The following is a 22,013-nucleotide window of genomic DNA, read 5'->3' as shown; positions in this document are numbered from 1 at the left end:
ATATATAACTAATAAATATATATATTGATTATATTTATTACCTTATATATTTGTGTAATAAATGTATATATTATAACATTAATTATTAATATTATATAATATTAATTATTATAATATTAATATTTAAATACAAGTTTTTAGTTAAGGATTATATATCATATTAATATTTATATTGAAATATTATATCCTATTCACATATCAATATTCTATTCTAGTGTAACAATATAATATTTTATATTATCTTAATAGAAACATATTAATATTCAACATATTAATATATTTTTATTTATTTATTATATTATTTATTATATATTCTATTTATATTATATTATATTCTAGTAATATTACATAAAAGTATTATATTGATATTGATATTGTATTAATATAACAAATACATTACTATTATATTAATATATCAATATTATATTATATCCTGGGAGGATTATTATTATTATATTACTGTTATATTAATATATCAATATAATATTGTATTATATTATAATATAATATATTATATTGATATATTAATATAACAGTAATATAATATAATATATTTGTTATATTAATACAATATATTATATTATATATTATATTATTATATTATATTTATTATATTATATTTATATTATATTATATTATACTTATTATATTTATATTATATTATATTTATATTATATTATATTATATCATACTATATTATATTATACTTATTTTATTTTATTTATTATATTATTTATTATATATTCTATTTATATTATATTATATTCTAGTAATATTACATAAAAGTATTATATTGGTATTGATATTGTATTAATATAACAAATACATTACTATTATATTAATATATCAATATTATATCCTGGGAGGATTATTATTATTATATTACTGTTATATTAATATATCAATATAATATTGTATTATATTATAATATAATATATTATATTGATATATTAATATAACAGTAATATAATATAATATATTTGTTATATTAATACAATATATTATATTATATATTATATTATATTTGTTATATTATATTTATATTATATTTATATTATATTATATTTATTATATTTATATTATATTATATTTATTATATTTATATTATATTATATTATATTTTATTTTATTTTGTATTATATTTATATTATAATTTATTATATTTATTATATTATATTTATATTATATTTATTATATTATATTTATATTATCTTCCTCCCAAGATATAATATAATATAATATAATAATAATATAATATAAATATAATATTAATATAATATAATATAATATATAAAAATAAATATTATATAATATAAAATAAAATATAAAATAATATTTTATATTTTATTTTATTTTATTTTATATAATATTTATATTATATTATATTATATTATATTATATTATATTATATTATATTATATTATATTATATTATATTATATTATATTATATTATATTATATTATATTATATTATATTATATTATATCCTGGGAGGAAGAGTTCAAAGGCTCTTCCAAGGCTTCTTGGGCAGAAAGAAAAGGAAATCTGGTCCTTAAACTACAACTCCCATGGTGCCCTGGGCGTCGCTTCCTAGCAACGTCACCTCCATGCGCCTCCTCCTCCGTGACGTCACCTCCCGGGGCTGCTGGGTTCCTTCTGGGAGTGGCGTGGGCGCATGCGCAGAGGGAAGGAAGGCGACAGAGGTGAGCAGGAGAGGCAGAAGGGCGCCTGGGTAGTTCTTCCTATATTGTGATGATTATTATGATTGTGTCCCCAATTAGTGCCATTATATTATATTGTATTATATTATATTATTATTGTAGCTTGTTATAAACCCAAGATATTATATTATTATAGCCAAAGGGATTATTATTATTATAATTATTATATTATATTATTATAATCCAAATATATTAGTATATTATTACAACCCAAAAGGGATTATATTATATTATTATTTCATTATATTATACTATTATAACCCAAAGGGATTGTTTTATATTATTATATTATATTATGCTATTATATTATATATATATTATTATAATCCAAAGGGATTATTTTATTATTTTATTATATTATACTATTATATTATTATAATCCAAATATATTAGTATGTTATATTATTACAACCCAAAAGTGATTATTATTATTATTTTATTATATTATACTATTATATTATATTATATTATACTATTATAACCCAAAGGGATTGTTTTATATTATTATATTAAATGATACTGTTATATTATATATATTATTAAAACCCAAAGGGATTATTTTATATTATTATTTTATTGTATTATATTAAATTATACTTTTATATTATATATATTATTACAACTCAAAGGGATATTATTATTATTATTGTATTATTATTATTATTATTGTTGTTGTTTTATTGTACTATACTATTATATTAATATTATATTATACTATTATATATATTATTACAACCCAAAGGGATTATTTTATACTATCATTTTATTGTATTATATTAAATTATACTTTTATATTATATATATTATTACAACTCAAAGGGATTATATTATTATTTCATTATATTATATTATTATAATCCAAACATATTAGTATATTATATTATTACAACCCAAAGGGATTTTATTATTATTATTATTATTATTTTATTATACTATACTATTATATTAATATTATATTATACTATTATATATATTATTACAACCCAAAGGGATTATTTTATTATTGTATTATAATATATTATTATTATACTATATTATTTATTTACTTTACTTATATACCTCTGTTCTCAGCCCGAAGGCTGTTATATTATATTTATTATTACAACCCAAAGGGATTATTATATATTATACATTATTATTATGTTATATTATTATAACCCAAAGGGATTATATTATTATTTCATTATTTTATACTAGACTATTATATTGTATTGTATTGTATTATATTATTATAATCCAAATATATGAGTATACTATATTGTTACAACCCAAAGGAATTATTATTATTATTATTATTATTATTGTTTTATTATACTTTACTATTATATTTATATTATATTATACTATTATATATATTATTAAAAGCCAAAGGGGTTATTTTATATTATTGTATTGTATTATATTATTATATTATACTGTTATATTATATCTATTACTACAACCCAAAGGGATTATTTTATATTATTATTACTATATTATATCATATTAGTATAACACAGGAATTATATTATTATATTGTATATATTACTATAATCCAAAGGGTTTATACTGTTAAATAATAATAATAATAATAGTTATAATTATTATTATTATTATTATTATTATTATTACTATATTTTTATAACCCAAAGGGATTATATTGTCATTGTTATTTTATTATGGTATGCTATATATACTATTATATTATGTTAATATTATACTATACTATATATATTATTAAAACCCAAAGGGATTATTTTATATTATTATTCTATTCTATTATTATTATATTATATTATACTGTTTTATTATTATTATATTATATTATTATAACCCAAAGGGATTATATTATTATTATTTTATATTATTATTTATATTATACTATTATATTATATTATTATATTCAAAATATATTAGTATATTATGTTATTAAAACCCAAAGGGATTATTTTATATTATTGTATTATATTATGTTATTATATTATATTGTTATATAATATGTATTATTACAAGTCAAAAGGATTATTTTATATTATTATTATTATTATTATTATTATTATTATATTTTTATAACCCAAAGGGATTATATTATTATATTAAATTATACTTTTATATTATATATATTATAACCCAAAGTGATTATATTATTATTTCATTATGTTATACTCTTATATTATATTATATCATATCATATTATATTATTATAATCCAAATATATTAGTATATTATATTATTACAACTCAAAAGGATTAATATTATTATTAATAATAATATTATTTTAATATACTATTATATTATTATTATATTGTACTATTATATTGTATATATTCTTAAAACCCAAAGGGACTATTTTATATTATTATTGTATTATATTATTATTATATTATACTGTTATATTATAAATATTATTACAACCCAAAGGGATTATATTATATTATTATACTATTATATTATATATAATTACAACCCAAAGGGATTAATATTATATTGTATTGTATTGTATTATATTATGACAACGTTCCCAAATGTACATTCAGGCCCCATCATAAATGGGTTCCAAATCCAACCCCAAAGTTTGGCAAATTGAACTCTAAAATACTGCAAATTTAACCCCCAATTATATTATTATTATTATTATTATTATTATTATTATTATTATTATGGGATTAGATTTGGGAATCAATTAGCTCAGAGATGAATTAATTCCCAAATCTAATCTCAAAATAATAATAATAATAATATAATTTGCAGTTTGAGCTAATTCTTTGCTAATTCGATTAACGGGAATTGGATTGAAAAGGATTGCCATCGTCTCTTAAAGGGCCGGCGCAGAGAAAGCGACTTGGGATCTTATACATTATAGTATTACTCTAATATATATATTGTATACAACTATATATTGTATTATAATATATTAGAGCTTGGATGGCCATCTATCAGCAAAATAGAGACTTGGTGGCCCTTATATACATAATAATAATAATAATAATAATAATAATAATAATAATAATAATAAAAACATAAAATGAGGCTGGTCATAGAAAAATGCCAGGAGAGGAAATAAAATTATTATTATTATTATTATTATTATTATTGATCTACCTGGACGGTGTCCTTCCAGCGCGATGTCCCTGTTGCCTTCCTGTCGCTCTTCCTCCTTCCTGTTTGGGACCAAGAAGGAGCAGCGCCACAACAAGATGGCGGCCGCCGCGGCCTCTCCGCTCAAGCACTTTGTGACCGCCAAGAAGAAGGTCAGCGGCATCTTCGAGCAACTGGCCGCCTACGTCCAGGAGAGCGCCGCCTTCCTCGAGGGTACGGCATCCCGTTATCCCATTACTTTATTTATTATTATTATTATTTACTATTTATTATTGCTATTTAATATTTATCTACTATTATTATTTAATATTTATTATTCTTTACTATTTACTATTCTTTAATATTATTATTTAATATTTAATATTAACTATTTATTATTACTATTTAATATTGATTTACTATTATTATTATTATTTAATATTTATTATTCTTTACTATTTACTATTATTTAATATTATTATTATTATTTAATATTTATTATTCTTTACTATTTACTATTATTTAATATTATTATTTAATATTTGCTATTATTTGCTATTTATTGTTATTTAAGATTTATTATTCTTTATGATTTATTATGAATTAACACTATTTACTATTATTTTGTAATATTTATTATTATTTAAAATTTATTATGTTTTGCTATTTATTATTGCTATTTAATATTTAATATGATTATTATTTAAGATTTATTATTACTACTGATGGTTATTTAATATTTATTTTTCACTGTTTATTAAGATTTATTATGTAATTACTTTTTCTATTTATTATTATTTAATATTTATAGCTATTTAATATTTACTATTATTATTAAGATTTATTCTTTACTGTTGATGATTATTTAATATTTATTTGTTACTATTTATGTAATTATTTTTCTATTTATTATTTAAGATTTATTATTAAATATTATGTATTATTTACTATTGTTATTTACTATTTCATATTTATTATTATTTAATATTTACTATTATTTATAATGTATTATTATTTAATATTTACTGTTACTTACTATTTATTACTTACTATTTATTTACTACTTATTATTTACTATTTATTATCATGATTTAATATTTATTATTATGTACTATTTATTATTATTATTTACTATTTATTATTTTTTTACTATTTTTTGCTAATTATTATTATTATTATTATTATTATTATTACTATTATTCCAGAGACGCACCGGGATGTGGAGCTGGACCCGGTCACGACGGAGGAGCAGGTGCTGGAGGTCAAAGGATACCTCTCGAAGGTCAGCGGCATCAGCGAGGTCGTGGCCCGGCGGCACATGAAGGTGGCCTTCTTCGGGCGGTGAGTCCCGGGCTTCGTGCAAGTGGGCGTCTCATGGGTGGGTGGGGGGCTCGGTGCCGGGGTCCCATTGGCTCACCCCCGCCCGCGGTGCCCCTCCTCCCTTGCAGGACCAGCAACGGGAAGAGCACCGTCATCAACGCCATGCTTTGGGACAAGGTCCTGCCGTCCGGCATCGGCCACACCACCAACTGCTTCCTGCGGGTCGAGGGCACCGAAGGGCAGGATGCCTTCCTCTTGACCGAAGGCTCCGAGGAACGCAAGAGCGTCAAGGTGCGCCTTCCCTCTTCCTTGCCCTTCGCTTGAAGCCAAGCGGATTATTATTATTATTATTATTATTATTATTATAAGTATTATTATTACTATTACTATTATGACAATTATTGTTAGTTATTATTATTATTCATTATTCACTGAGATTCATTTGATGGTCAAAACTGCCATATATAATATTATTATTATTTTTATTATTATTACTATTACTATTGTGACTATTATTATTAGGTATTATTACTATTATTATTACTATTAACTAATATAATAATAACTAATAATAATAGTCACAATAGTAATAATAATAATAATAAATGGCAGTTTTGACCATCAAATGAATCTCAGTGGCATATTATTATTATTATTAAAAATAATAATAATAGTAATATGCCACTGAGATTCATTTGATGGTCAAAACTGCCATTTATTATTATTATTATTACTATTACTATTGTGACTATTATTATTAGTTAGTATTATTATTATTAATATGCCACTGAGATTCATTTGATGGTCAAAACTGCCATTTATTATTATTATTATTACTATTACTATTGTGACTATTATTATTAGTTAGTATTATTATTATTAATATGCCACTGAGATTCATTTGATGGTCAAAACTGCCATTTATTACTATTATTATTATTAGTATTACTATTATTACTATTACTATTGTGACTATTATTAGTTATTATTACTATTATTATTAATATGCCACTGAGATTCATGTGATGGTCAAAACTGCCATATTATTATTATTATTATTATAGGTCCCCCTTCCTGACCTCTCTCCTTTCCTTCCTTTGTCCAGACGGTCAACCAGCTGGCACACGCCTTGCACCAGGACGAGCGCCTGGCGTCCGGCGGACTGGTCAGCGTCATGTGGCCCAACTCCAAGTGCCCCCTCCTCAAGGACGACCTGGTGCTGATGGACAGGTCAGGGCCCCACCCCCCTCCCCTTTCCACCCAATCTGGACCTTACAAGTCCTCCGCCCCCCAGATTCTTAAAGGGCCGAGCGGGCGTACGTGGCCTCTCTAGCTGGGCATTCTCTCTCCCAGTCCTGGGATTGAGCCCTTTCTCTTTTCCTTCCTTCCTTCTCTTTTTCTTCCTTGCTTCCTTCTATTTATTCATGTCTCCATCTGTCCATGTAGCTGTCCATCTGTCTGTCCATGTGTCTGTTTGCCTGCCTGCCCACCTGTCCATCCATCCATTCATCCATCCATATGTCTGTCCATCTGCCTACCTATCTATCTACTTATCTGTCCGTGCATCCACCTACCCATAATCCATCCATCCATCCATCCATGTATCTGTCCATCAATCCATCCATCCATCTATCCATGTATCCATCCATCCATGTATCTGTCCATCCATCCATCCATCCCTTCATCCATCCATGTATCCATCCATCCATCAATCCATCTATCTATCCATCCATCCATCCATCCATCCATCCATCCATGTATCTGTCCGTCCATCCATCCATCCGTCCGTTCATCCATCCATGTATCCATCCATCCATCTATCTATGTATCCATCATCCATCCAACTGTATGTCCGTCCATCTATCTACCTATTTGTGTATCCATCCATCTAGCCATGTATCCATGTGTTCGTCTGTCTGTCTGTCTGTCTGTCTGTCTTTCTGTCTGTCTGTCTGTCCGTCCGTCAGTCCGTCCATCCATCCATCCATCCATCCATCCATCCATCCATCTATCTATCTATCTATCTATCTATCTATGTATCCACCCATCCAAGGGTTCGACTAGATGGCCTTTGGGAGTCCCACTCTTTTCTAGGATTCAGTGGCTCAATCTCAACTATACAACTGTCCACCCTATCATTGATTTTGCCTCTCGATGGGACACCTAGGGAGATCCCCAAAAGGCTGGGTGGGCCTGACATGTGTTTTGACATGCATCATACCATTCCCACATGTAGAAGGGATCCCTCCTTCCCCGCCCCCCCCCCCCCCGACACAACGCAAGCTCCTTTTCCCTTCCGGGACCCATGACCTCTCTCTCTCTCTCCCCTTCTCTCTCAGTCCCGGGATCGACGTGACCACCGAACTGGATAGCTGGATCGACAAATATTGCTTGGACGCCGACGTCTTTGTCCTGGTGGCCAACGCCGAGTCCACCCTCATGCAGACGGTCAGCGCCCCCCCTTCCCTCGCTACTTGGGGGGGTCAAAGGTTGAGGGCTTGACCCCTCGCTTGACCCCCGACTTTTTCTCATTCCCCCCCCCCCCCAGGAGAAGCAGTTCTTCCACAAGGTCAACGCCCGCCTCTCGCGGCCAAACCTCTTCATCCTCAACAACCGGTGGGACGCCTCCGCCTCCGAACCCGAGTACATGGAGGAGGTAGGCCTCGCTTCCGAGAGGAACAACAACCATGGTGACAATAAGAAATAGAAGAATGCAACTTGATTTGTACTCCGTTTTCTCTTTCTCCAAAGGGACTCCCACAAAACAAACATAAAACATACAGCCATTAAAATATAAACATAGCCGATTCCATAATAATCCATTTCTTATTTTTATTAATATTTAAGATTTATTATTATTAAGATTTATTATGTAATATTTATTATTTATTATTATTTAAGATTTATTATTATTTAACATTTATTATTACTTAAGATTTATTGTTATGTAATATTTATTATTTATTATTATTTACTATTATTTACTGTTTATTATCATTTAATATTTGTTATTTAAATTTTATTGTTTAAGATCTATTAAGATTTATTATTATGTAATATTTATTGTTTATTATTTAAGTTTTATTACGTAATATTTATTTAAGATGTATTATTACTTAAGATTTATTATTATGTAATATTTATTTATTATTATTTAAGATGTATTATTTAATATTTATTATGTAATATTTATTATTATTAAGATTTATTATGTAATATTTATTATTTAAATTTATTATTATTTGCTATTATTTACTGTTTATTATCATTTAATATTTATTATGTAATATTTATTATTTAAATTTATTATTAGTTTTTTATTATGTAATTATTATTTATTATTTAAGTCTTATTATGTAATATTTATTATTTAAGGTTTATTACTATTTCAGGTTTATTACTTAAGATTTTTTATTATGTAATATTTATTATTTAAAATTTATTATTCACTATTATTTACTGTTTATTATCGTTTAATATTTATTATTATGAAATTATTATTTATTATGTACTATTTATTGTTTAATATTTATTATTAGTCACTATTATTTATTATTTATCATTTAATATTTATTATTATTTAATGCAATGTATCACTTCCTGGAATTACAATAGTAGTAGTAATGATGATGATGATGATTGTACTATTTATTGTTTAAGATTTATTATTATTCACTATTATTTATTATTTATCATTTAATATTTATTATTATTTAATACTTATTATTATTTAATATTTACTATTATTTAATGCAGTGTATGACTTTCTGGAATAACAATAATAGTAGTAATAACAATAATAGTGATGATGATGATGCTCCTCTTCCTCCTCCTCCTCCTTTGGCGTTCAGGTGCGCCGCCAGCACATGGAGCGCTGCTGCGTCTTCCTGTCGGAGGAGCTGGGGCTGGTGGACCGGGCGCAGGCCGCTGACCGCGTCTTCTTCGTCTCGGCCAAAGAGGCGCTGGCCGCGCGCATCCAGAAGGCCCAAGGCATGCCCGAAGCAGGTCAGCAGCCGAAGCGGGAAGAGCCGTTGCTTCCATAGAACAAGGACAGCAATCCCTTCCAACTCTAGGCTTCTGTTGTTGTTATTATTACTACTATTAAGCAGGGCATGATGGCCATCTGTCGGGAGGGCTTTGATGGTCTTCTCTATCCTGATCCCTTTTAGGCGGAGCGCTGGCTGAAGGTTTCCAGGGCCGGATGTTCGAGTTCCAGAACTTTGAGCGGCGCTTTGAGGCGAGTTTCCGGGGAAGGATGCAGATGGAGCTCATGAATATGCAAAAAGGGAAGGGGTTTGTTGTCGAGGATGCAAATCGAGCTCATGAATATGCAAAAAGGGGAGGGGTTTGCTGTTGATGCAGATCGAGCTCATGAATATGCAAAAGGGGAGGAGTTTGTTGTCGAGGATGCAGATCGAGCTCATGAATATGCAAAAAGGGAGGGGTTTGCTGTTGATGCAGATCGAGCTCATGAATATGCAAAAGGGGAGGAGTTTGTTGTCGAGGATGCAGATCGAGCTCATGAATATGCAAAAAGGGAGGGGTTTGCTGTTGATGCAGATCGAGCTCATGAATATGCAAAAAGGGGAGGGGTTTGTTGTCGAGGAGGCAGATCGAGCTCATGAATATGCAAAAGGGGAGGGGTTTGTTGGGGAGAGGATGCAAATGGTGCTCATGGATATGCAAAAGGTGAGGGGTTTGGGGAAGATGCAAAGATGACTCATGAATATGCAAAAGAGGAGGGGTTTGTTGTTGGAGAGGATGCATAGCGGGCGCATAAATATGCAAAAGGGAAGGGGTTTGTTTCGGGGAAGATGCAAATCAGGCTCAAGAAAGGGGAGGGGTTTGTCTGGGAGGATGCAAATCAGACTCATGACTATGCAAAAAGAGTAGGGGTTGTTATTGGGCGGATACAAATCAGGCTCATGAATATGCAGAAAAGGGAGGGGTTTGTTTTCTGGGAAGATGCAGATCAGACTCAAGAATATGCAAAAAGAGAAGGGGTTATCGGGCAGATGCAAATCAGGCTCATGAATATTCAGAAAGGGGAGGGGTTTGTTGTCTGAGAGGATGCAAATCAGGCTCATCAATATTCAAAAAGAGAAGGGTTTGTTATCGGGCGGGTGCAAATCAGGCTCATGTATATGTAGAAAGGGGAGGGGTTTGTTTGGGAGGATCCAAATCAGACTCATGAATATGCAGAAAGGGGAGGGGTTGTTATCGGGCAGATGCAAATCAGGCTCATGAATATGCAGAAAGGGGAGGGGTTTGTTGTCTGGGAGGATGCAAATGAAGCTTATGAATATGCAAAAAAGGACTTATTATTGGGGAGAGTGCAAATTGGACTTGTAAATATGCAAAAAGAGGGGGGCTTGTTGGAGAATGCAAATCAGGCTCGTTAATATGCAAAAGGGGGAGGGGTTTGGTGATCCCGCTGTTGTTGTCCCCGCCTCCCTTTCAGGAATGCATTTCTCAGTCGGCGGTGAAGACGAAATTCGAGCAGCACACGGTCCGGGCCAAGCAGATGGCGGAGGAAGTGCGGCGCATCATGGACTGCGTGCACATGGCCGCCCAGGAGCAGCGGTGAGGCCACCACCACCACAACATAAATAAATTAATAATAGTAATAGTAATAATAATAATTCTTCTGTTGTCTCTGGGCCAAGGCTCTACTGCCTGGAGTTGCGGGAGGACCGCCAGGAGCGCCTGGGCTTCATCGACAAACAGCTGGATCTGCTGAGCCACAACTACAAGCAGAAGATCAAGCAGCTCACCGAGGAGGTCGAGAGGCAGGTCGGGCATCCCATGGTTCTCCGTGCGGGGCAGGCCTTTCCCTTGCCGTCTTTGTCCCCCCCCCCCCCACAAACACATACATAAACAGTGTATGATAATAAACAGTAAATAATAGTGAATAATAAATACTAAATAATAAATATTATTTACGGGGGTTCCTTGCCCCTCTCCCAGGTGTCCAACGCAATGGCGGAAGAGATCCGGCGCCTCTCGGTCCTGGTCGACGACTTCCAGCTGGATTTCCATCCCTCGCCCGTCGTCATCAAAGTGTACAAAAATGTGAGTCACCCAAGGGGGAAACGGGCCGGTTCTCGATCCCGTGCGGAGTTTTCTCAATTGATATCCGAGAAACTGATCTTGGGCTTTGTTGTGCACCTTGGAGGGGGGACCCAAGTCGAACCCCAAAATTCATTGGGGTCATTGTACGCACAATATATTTGAATTATTATAATTGCATCATCATTGATATTATTAGTATTGATAGTTATACCTTGCATTATTATTATTATTATTATTATTATTATTATTATTATTATCATAAAGGTAAAGGTAAAGGTAGTCTCCTGACATTAAGTCCAGTCATGTCTGACTCTGGGGTGTGGTGCTCATCTCTATTTCTAAGCCGAAGAGCCAGCGTTGTCCATAGACACCTCCAAGGTCATGTGGCCAGCATGACTGCATGGAGCGCCGTTATATATTATGCTATATATTACATTATTATCATTATCCCAGGAAGTAATACATTACAGTATTATTATCATCATCATCCCAGGAAATTATAATCATATTATTATTATTATCATCATCATTGTTATCCCAGGATGTAATACATTGCATTATTATTACTATTATTATTATTATTATTATTATTGGAAGTAATTCATTTTATTATTGGAATTAATATTGTTATTGGAAGTAATTCATATTATTATTGTTATTATTGGAAGTAATTCATATTATTATTATTATTGGAATTCATATTATTATTGGAATTAATTCATATTGTTATTATTATTGGAAGTCTTTCATATTATTATTATTATTATTGGAAGTCATTCATATTATTCTTATTATTGGAAGTAATTCTTATTATTACTATTGGAATTAATTCATATTATTATTATTATTGGAAGTAATTCATATCATTACTATTGGAATTAATTCATATTATTATTATTGGAAGTCATTCAAATTATTATTACTATTGGAAGTAATTCATATTATTATTATTGGAAGCAATTCATATTATTATTACTATTGGAAGTAATTCATATTATTATTACTATTGGAATTCATATTATTATTATTATTGGAAGTAATTCATATTATCATATTATTACTACTACTACTACTACTATTATTCTAGGAAGAAATACATTACATTAATATATACATTAATATATTGAAATACGTTAATATATTGATATTATTATCATCATCGCCATTTCAGGAAGCAATATTTTGCATTATCATCATCATCATCATCATCATTATTATCCCAGGAAGTAATACATTACATTATCACCATCATCCCAGGAAATTATAATCACATTATTATTATCCTCATTGTTATCCCAGGATGTAATACATTGCATTATTATTATTAGTATATATTATATATCATCATATGATATCATTGTGTATTAGATTGTGTATTAGATTATATAACATCTAATATATGAAATTACCATCATTATCACCCTCATCATCATCATCATCCCAGGACTCAATACATTCCAGTATGTCGATGATTGTCTCGCTGTGTCCACTTCCCGCAGGAGCTGCACCGGCACATTGAGGAAGGCCTGAGCCACAACCTGTCGGAGCGCTGCTCGGCCCCCGTCTCGACCTCCTTGCAAGCCATGCAGCAGGAAATGATGGGTAGGCCTCTCCCCGAATCGCCAGGACTTCCTCCTATATGTTCTTCTTCCAAGCATGGCCCTCACTTCCTCCTTCCCTTTCCGTCTTTCCTCGCAGAGGGCCTGAGCCCGCTGTTGCCGCCATCCCTGCGCACCCAGGGGGTCCCGGGGCCCCGGACGAGGGGCGCCTCCTCCGCCTTCACGCTCAGCTACGACCTCAACTGCCACAAGCTCTGCGCCGACTTCCAGGAGGACATCGAGTTCCACTTCTCCTTGGGGTGGAGCATGCTGGTCAAGCGCTTCCTGGGGCCAAAGGGCACGCGCAGGGCCCTCCTCGGGTACAGCGAGCAGGTCAGGCTTCCCTGATGCCCACACATCTCTTCCTAGTCTATTATTAGATTATCTATAATATAAATCTGTAAGGGGCGTCGTACGGAGCCGTATAACTCCACAACCCCCCAACGAAACTGAACCAGAATTGCCATGCCCCTAGGACAACCCACTCGGTACAAACTAATGTACTCCAAATTAAAAAAAAAACACCACAACAACGACAAAAACACCGCTAAACAACTGAACATGCGCACTGGCGCAAACTCCCCGGCACGCGCGCACGCACGGCCCCTCCCCCCCTCCCCCCGCGCGGCACACACACACGTGCGCCGTGCAAACTCCCCGCCACGCGCGCACGCGCCGCCCCTCACCCCCCCCCCGCGTGGCACACACAAAGGGGTGGGGTGAAGGGAGGGGGCGTGTCTAACCGGAGAGGGAGGGAGGAGGGAAGGAGTGAGTCACGGAGGAAAGGGGTGGGGCGAAGGGAGGAGGCGTGTCTTCCAATTCGCCCCCTCCCTTCTCCCCACCCCTTCCCTCCCTGAGTCACTCCTTCCCTCCTCCCCCCCCTCCGGAAAGACACGCCCCCTCCCTTCGCCCCACCCCTTTCCTTCCAGGAGTCAATCAGGAAGAGAAGAGGTGGGGCGAAGGGAGGGGGCGTGTCTTTCCGGAGGGGGGGGAGGAGGGAAGGAGTGACTCAGGGAGGGAAGGGGTGGGGAGAAGGGAGGGGGCGACTTGGAAGACAACAATGATGGATCCGGACCAAAGCATTCAATACGCCCTAATATCCACACAGATGGAGTTTGAGGGAAATAGACCTTGACATTTGGGAGTTGTAGTCACTGGGATTCAGAGTTTACCAAGACTCAAAGAGCATCCTGAACCCCACCAACGACAGAATTGGGGCAAACATGCCACACTGAACCCCCATGACCAACAGAAGATACTCCAGTTTACACACAAGCATAAAGAAGGGGGAGGACGGAGGGATGCCAGAGAGAGAGAGAGAAAGGGGAAAGGAAGGAGTGTGAGAGAGAGAAAGAGGGAAAGAGGGCGAGTGAAGGAAGGAAGAGAGGCCAGGCACAGACTTCAAAACTCTTACTAAAAGCCACAGCAACGCGTGGCAGGGCACAGCTAGTGTATTATATATATCATCATATTATATCGTTGTGTATTAGATTATATAACATTAATATATGAAATTATATATCATATATTAGCTTGTATATTAGATCATATATCATTGCAGTCTCTGATCATACATTATATATAATATATAATCATATTCCATTATCGTATGTTGGATTATATATGATATTCTATTATCACAGATTATATATATTATCATACATTAGATTATATATCATATTATATTATCATATATTGGATTATGTATGATATTCTGTTATCACAGATTATATATATTATCATACATTAGATTATATATCATATTATATTATCATATATTGGATTATATGTCATATTCTATTATCACAGATTATATATATTATCATACATTAGATTATATATTAGATTATATATCATATTATATTATCATATATTGGATTATGTATGATATTCTATTATCACAGATTATATATATATATTATCATATATTAGATTATATATCATATGATATTATCATATATTGGATTATATATGATATTCTATTATCACAGATTATATATATATATTATCATATATTAGATTATATATTAGAGTATATGTCATATTGTATTATATTACATGTAATATAAGACTATAAATTACAATATACATAATACATGTAATATAAGGCTATAAATTATATTATATATTATCATAATATTAGATGATATACATTTTATAGTATATAAATATATAATAATTTAATATATAAGTATATACTATATTACATAATATATAATATTATATTATCACAGATAATAGATTATATATCATATATGATTATCATTAATATATTATCATACATTACATTATATATTAGATTATATATCATAATCATATAAGGCTATAAATTATATATTATAATATTATATATTAGATGATATACATTTTATAGTATATATTTATATATTATATTACATATCGAATTAGGTTATAGATTATATATCATCATATTCTATTATATATTAAATTATATATGATATAAGATTATCATATATAATAATCATATATATATTGTATATAATTATATATTATATATAATCATATATAATAATATATGATTATATTAATCATATATGATTAATATAATCATATATTATATATTAGATTATATATCATTATGTAAGGCTATAAATTATGTTATATTATATATTAGATGATACACATTTTATAGTATATATATATATATACACATATATCAGGTTATAGATTCTATATCATATTCTATTATGTATTATATTATCATATATATCATATATCATAGATATATATATTATATATATTTTATTTATATATTATTATATATATATTATATATTATTATATATATATCATATATCTATTTATATATCATATTTATATATTTATTTATTTATATATTTATTTATATTTATTTATATATCATATTATTTATTTATTTATATTTATTTATTTATATATCATATATCATAGATATATGAGATATAAATAAATAAATAAAAATAAATAATATGATATAGAATCATAGAATCAAAGAGTTGGAAGAGACCTCATGGGTCATCCAGTCCAACCCCCTGCCAAGAAGCAGGAATATTGCATTCAAATCACCCCTGACAAATGGCCATCCAGCCTCTGTTTAAAAGCCTCCAAAGAAGGAGCCTCCACCACACTCCGGGGCAGAGAGTTCCACTGCTGAACGGCTCTCACAGTCAGGAAGTTCTTCCTAATGTTCAGATGGAATCTCCTCTCCTCTTATATATAAATATATAAATATCATAGATTATATATGTATCATATATTTTTGCTTATATATTGTATAGAATACGTCATAAAAGTGTATTCTATATATGATACCTTTGTGGAGAGAAAAAGCAAGGAATATAATACAATATAATAAATAATTATTACACATTTATATCGCAAAATATATAATAATAATAATAATAATATTTTAATAATAATGTATTATACAATTCTTATATAATATTTATATCCCTTAATTGTAATTATAATTGTTATATTAGGACATTATACAAATGAAATGTTTCGGCAACTAAAGGTACAGGGGGGCCCCATGCAGGGCGCACCTAATTGAAGGTACAGGATGTTGTTGTTGTTGTTGTTGTTGTTGTTGTTGTTTGACTGCGATGCTTTCCTCTTCCTCTTCCAGGTCCCGCGGCCTTTGCCCCTGACGCCGGCCAATCCGGGCGTGCCGGCCCTCCCGCAAGGCGGGGCGCTGACCCAGGAGGAGCTGATGGTCTCGATGGTGACCGGCCTGGCCTCGCTCACCTCCCGCACCTCCATGGGCATCCTGGTCCTGGGCGGAGTGGTGCGTCCTCGCATTGCCATCACAATAACAATAACAATAATGCAACGCATTGCCTCCAGGACCTGACACCTCTCCCATTCCCCCTAAAAGGGTCTCATAGGATTATTAGTATAATAATAATAATAATAATAATAATAATAATAATAATGCCATGTATTCATGTAATAGTATATACTTAATCTATGTACATAATATATACATAACATATGTAATAATATACATAATACATGTAATATATCTATAAAATATGTAATAATTTAGTAATAGTAATGCAATGTAATACTAATAATATTATAGTGCATTGTAATACTACTACTACTACTACTACTTATCATAATAATAGTATTACAGCGCATTGCTTCCTGCAATAATAATAATAATAATGTATTCATGTAATAGTATATACTTTATGTACATAATATATACATAACATGTAATAATATACATAATACATGAAATATGTACATAATATATGTAATTTAATAATAATAATAATGCAATGTAATAATAATAATAATAATAGTATTACAGTGCATTGGAATACTACTACTACTACTACTACTACTACTACTAATAATAATAGTATTACAGTGCATTGCTTCCTGGAATAATAATAATAATAATAATAATAATAATAATATTACAGTACATTGGAATAATAATAATAATAGTAATAATAATAATAATAATATAATAATAATAATACAGTGGCATAATAATAATAATAATAATAATAATAATAGTATTACAGTACATTGCTTCCTGGAATAATGATGATGATGATGATAATGGGAAGTGTTCGACATGATTTTGTGATACGAAATCCAGCATATAGATCTCGTTTGCTGTGACATACTGTGTTTTTGTGTCAGTAAAATAATAATAATAATAATAGTATTACAGTGCATTGCTTCCAATAATAATAATAATAATAATAATAATAATAATAATAATAAATAAATCATGCAATGTATTACTTCCTGGAATCATAATAGTAGTAGTAGTAGTAGTAGTAATATTACAGGGCATTGGTTCCTATAATAATAATAATAATAATAATAATAATAATAATAATTGCAATGTATTACTTCCTGGAATAATAATAATAATAGTAGTAGTAGTAGTAGTAGTATTACAGTGCATTGCTTCCTGGAATAACAACAACAACAACGATAGTATTATAGTGCATTGCTTCCTGGACCTGACTTGTCTCTCCCATTCTTCTCAACAGTAATAATAAGAGTAGTAATATTAGTAATAATGATAGTAATAATAACAGGATGCCTTTCTTGCAGGTGTGGAAGGCGGTGGGCTGGCGGCTGGTGGCGCTCTCCTTGGGCCTGTACGGGCTGCTCTACCTGTACGAGCGGTTGACCTGGAGCTCCCGGGCCAAGGAGCGGGCCTTCAAGCGCCAGTTTGTGGAGTACGCAGCCGAGAAGCTCCAGCTCCTGGTCAGCTACACCGGCTCCAACTGCAGCCACCAAGTCCAGCAGTGAGTACCCCCGCCCCCCCTGGACCGGCGTGGAGGGTGAGAGGGAGGGGATGGTGACGACAATGGCGGGCACGGCGTGATCCCCTCCCGACTTGTTTGTGCCTGCGCTTCTCCCCTTTGCAAGGGAGCTCTCGGGGACGTTTGCCCAGCTGTGCCAGGAAGTGGACGCCACGCGGGAGGAGCTGCAGCAGGAAGTGGAAGCCCTGAGTCGCAAGGTCGAGCTCCTGGAGGCCCTGCAGGGCAAGGCCAAGCTCCTCAGGTACAGAGGCATTGCAACAACAACAACAACAGCCGGGCAAGGCCAAGCTCCAATAATAATAATAATAATAATAATAGGCAACTGGAAAAGCTGACACAATACGAGGATTTAAAGATCGAGCTGCAAAGACTCTGGCACAAGCAGATCCCAGTGGTAATGGGCACACTGGGTGCAGTGCCTCAAGACCTTGGCCCGCACTTAAAGACAATCGGCACTGACCAAATTACCACCTGTCAGCTGCAAAAGGCCACCCTTTTGGGATCTGTACACATAATAATAATAATAATAATAATAATAATAATAATATAGAGCCATGGTTTTAAGAGAAGACAAGGGCCTTTTAATAATAATAATAATAATAATAATAATAATAGAACATAATTGCACTAAATAATAACATAGCGTCCAAGAGTTGGAAGAGGGCCATTCAACAACAATTATACTACAAACAATACAAAATAATGGTTAATACTATAATAGTAATAATAGTAATAATAATACAGAGCCATTGTTTTAAGAGAACACAAGTGCCTTTGAATAATAATAATAATAATAATAATAGAACATAATTGCACTAAATAATAACATAGCGTCCTAGAGTTGGAAGAGAGCCATTCAACAACAACAACAACACAAGGGCCATCCAACAACCATTATACTACAAACAATGCAAAATAATGGTTAATATTATAATTATAGTATAATAATATATTTATTACACTATTGTAATAATTATAATAATTATAATAATATAGAGCTATCGTTTTAAGAGGACACAAGGGCCTTTGAATAATAATAATAATAATAATAATAATAATAGTACAAATAATAATAGAACATAATTGCACTAAATAATAATAACGTGGAGTCCTAGAGCTGGAAGAGGACACAAGGGCCATTCAACAACAACAACAACAACAACAATATACTGCAAACAGTACAAAATAATGGTTAATAATAATATTATAATACTACATTATATTTATTATAATTTATTATATAATAATAAAAATAATAATGATAATATAGAGCCATCATTTTAAGAGAACATAACTTTGAATAATAACAATACAAATAATAATAGAACATAATTGCACTAAATAATAGTAATGTAGAGTCCTAGAGCTGGAAGAGGACACAAGGGCCATTCAATAACAATAATATACTGCAAACAATACAAAATAATGGTTAATATTAGAATTATAATAATATATTTATTATAATAATTATAGTAATATAGAGCCATCGTCGAAGGCTTTCATGACTGGAATCACTAGGTTCTTGTGGGTTTATACAATACAAATAATAATAGAAAATAATTGCACTAAATAATAACATGGAGTCCTAGAGCTGGAAGAGGACACAAGAGGCATTCAACAATTCTACTACAAACAATACAAAATAATGGTTAATATTATAATTATAATATATTTATAATAATAATAATAATAATAAAACATAATTGCACTAAATAATAAGTCCTAGAGCTGGAAGAGGACACAAAGGCCATTCAATAACAACAACAAAATACACTGCAAATAATACAAAATAATGGTTAATACTATAATTATAATATAATAATATATTTATAACAATAATAATAATATAGAGCCATTGTTTTAAGAGAACATAAGGGCCTTTGAATAATAATCATATTAATAATATTAATAATAATAATAGTAGTACAAATAATAGTAGAACATAATTGCACTAAATAATAGCATAGAGTCCTAGAGCTGGAAGAAGACACAAGGGCCATTCAACAACAACAACAATATACTGCAAACAATACAAAATAATGGTTAATAATAATATTATAATATTACATTATATTTATTTTAATTTATTATATAATAATAATAATAATAATAATAATAATAATATTATAGATCCATCATTTTAAGAGAACACAAGGGCCTTTGAATAATAATAATAATAATAATACAAATGAAATCCAGCATATAGGTCTCGTTTGCTGTGACATACTGTGGTTTTGTGTCAGTGAAATACAAATGATAATAGGACATAATTGCACTAAATAATAATAATATAGAGTCCTAGCGTTGGAAGCGAACACAAGGGCCATTCAATCCTAATCCTAATCCTGGACTTCTTTTTGCAGAAACAAGGCCGGTTGGCTGGATAGCGAGCTGAACATGTTCACGCACCAGTACTTGGAGCAGAGCAGATAAGCCGAGGGGAGAGGTAGTCGAAGAGGATGATGATACATGCGAGTACCTAAGAGGCGTCTTTGGGAAGGGTTTGTTTGCATGGCCCCCAATGGCTGCCGGGACCCTTCCCCTCCCTTGAACTGAAAACGATGCATCGAAAGGCCGGGATCCTCCGAAATGAATTATCTGGGTGTCGATAATCTCACAATGAATGCGACGAATGGTAAATTGATTTTGCAGAAAGAGAAGTGAATCCTGCTCTTGCGAACGGAGATCTGTTTTTAAATTGTCGTCCCCAAAGCACTTTATTGATTTTCCACAAATATATTATATATAATTTCCGGGCTTTCTTTACAATCCGTAATGGTCTTTTCTATCCGCTGTTTGTGTATTTATGGTGGAGATGGGGTTCGCGCGAAAGGGTCTCCCGTTGAAAAAAAGCAACATTAAAGAGAGACAACAAACACAACTTGTTATCTTATTATCAACCCATTGGGTTTGAAGGCGTCGTCATTGGGTGGACATCTTTGAGGAGGG

The 22,013-nt window shown here is 31.4% G+C and overlaps 1 protein-coding gene across 2 annotated transcripts; it reads left to right on the top strand.

Annotated features, from left to right (window-relative positions):
* Nucleotides 1–1,514: 1,514 nt before the first annotated feature.
* Nucleotides 1,515–21,945, top strand: MFN2 (mitofusin 2). Of its 2 annotated transcripts, none has more exons than XM_067472757.1 (18): nucleotides 1,515–1,732; nucleotides 4,822–5,012; nucleotides 5,984–6,119; nucleotides 6,227–6,389; nucleotides 7,204–7,328; nucleotides 8,438–8,546; nucleotides 8,647–8,754; nucleotides 9,950–10,103; nucleotides 10,268–10,335; nucleotides 11,560–11,681; nucleotides 11,765–11,891; nucleotides 12,066–12,170; nucleotides 13,670–13,772; nucleotides 13,869–14,101; nucleotides 17,396–17,554; nucleotides 18,850–19,046; nucleotides 19,171–19,305; nucleotides 21,428–21,945. In XM_067472757.1, exons 1-18 carry the CDS (start codon nucleotides 1,569–1,571, stop codon nucleotides 21,495–21,497), a joined length of 2,469 nt encoding a protein of 822 aa, XP_067328858.1. In that variant the 5' UTR covers nucleotides 1,515–1,568; the 3' UTR covers nucleotides 21,498–21,945. The 2 variants fall into 2 exon arrangements, with proteins under 2 accessions (XP_067328858.1, XP_067328859.1); XM_067472758.1 differs by having other exon boundaries at nucleotides 1,620–1,703.
* Nucleotides 21,946–22,013: the final 68 nt, after the last annotated feature.

This window comes from Anolis sagrei, chromosome 13 (assembly GCF_037176765.1).
Source record: "Anolis sagrei isolate rAnoSag1 chromosome 13, rAnoSag1.mat, whole genome shotgun sequence".
Taxonomy (NCBI): Eukaryota; Metazoa; Chordata; class Lepidosauria; order Squamata; family Dactyloidae; genus Anolis; species Anolis sagrei.
This window is presented reverse-complemented; position numbering and strand designations above follow the sequence as displayed.

Bases quoted from the DNA above. Each gene is read 5' to 3' on its own strand.
- MFN2 (XM_067472757.1), top strand. From the start codon at position 1,569: ATGGTGCCCTGGGCGTCGCTTCCTAGCAACGTCACCTCCATGCGCCTC. The intron at 7,329-8,437 runs GTCAGGGCCCCA...CTTCTCTCTCAG, and splicing joins GACCTGGTGCTGATGGACAG to TCCCGGGATCGACGTGACCA. The intron at 11,892-12,065 runs GTCGGGCATCCC...CCCCTCTCCCAG, and splicing joins CCGAGGAGGTCGAGAGGCAG to GTGTCCAACGCAATGGCGGA.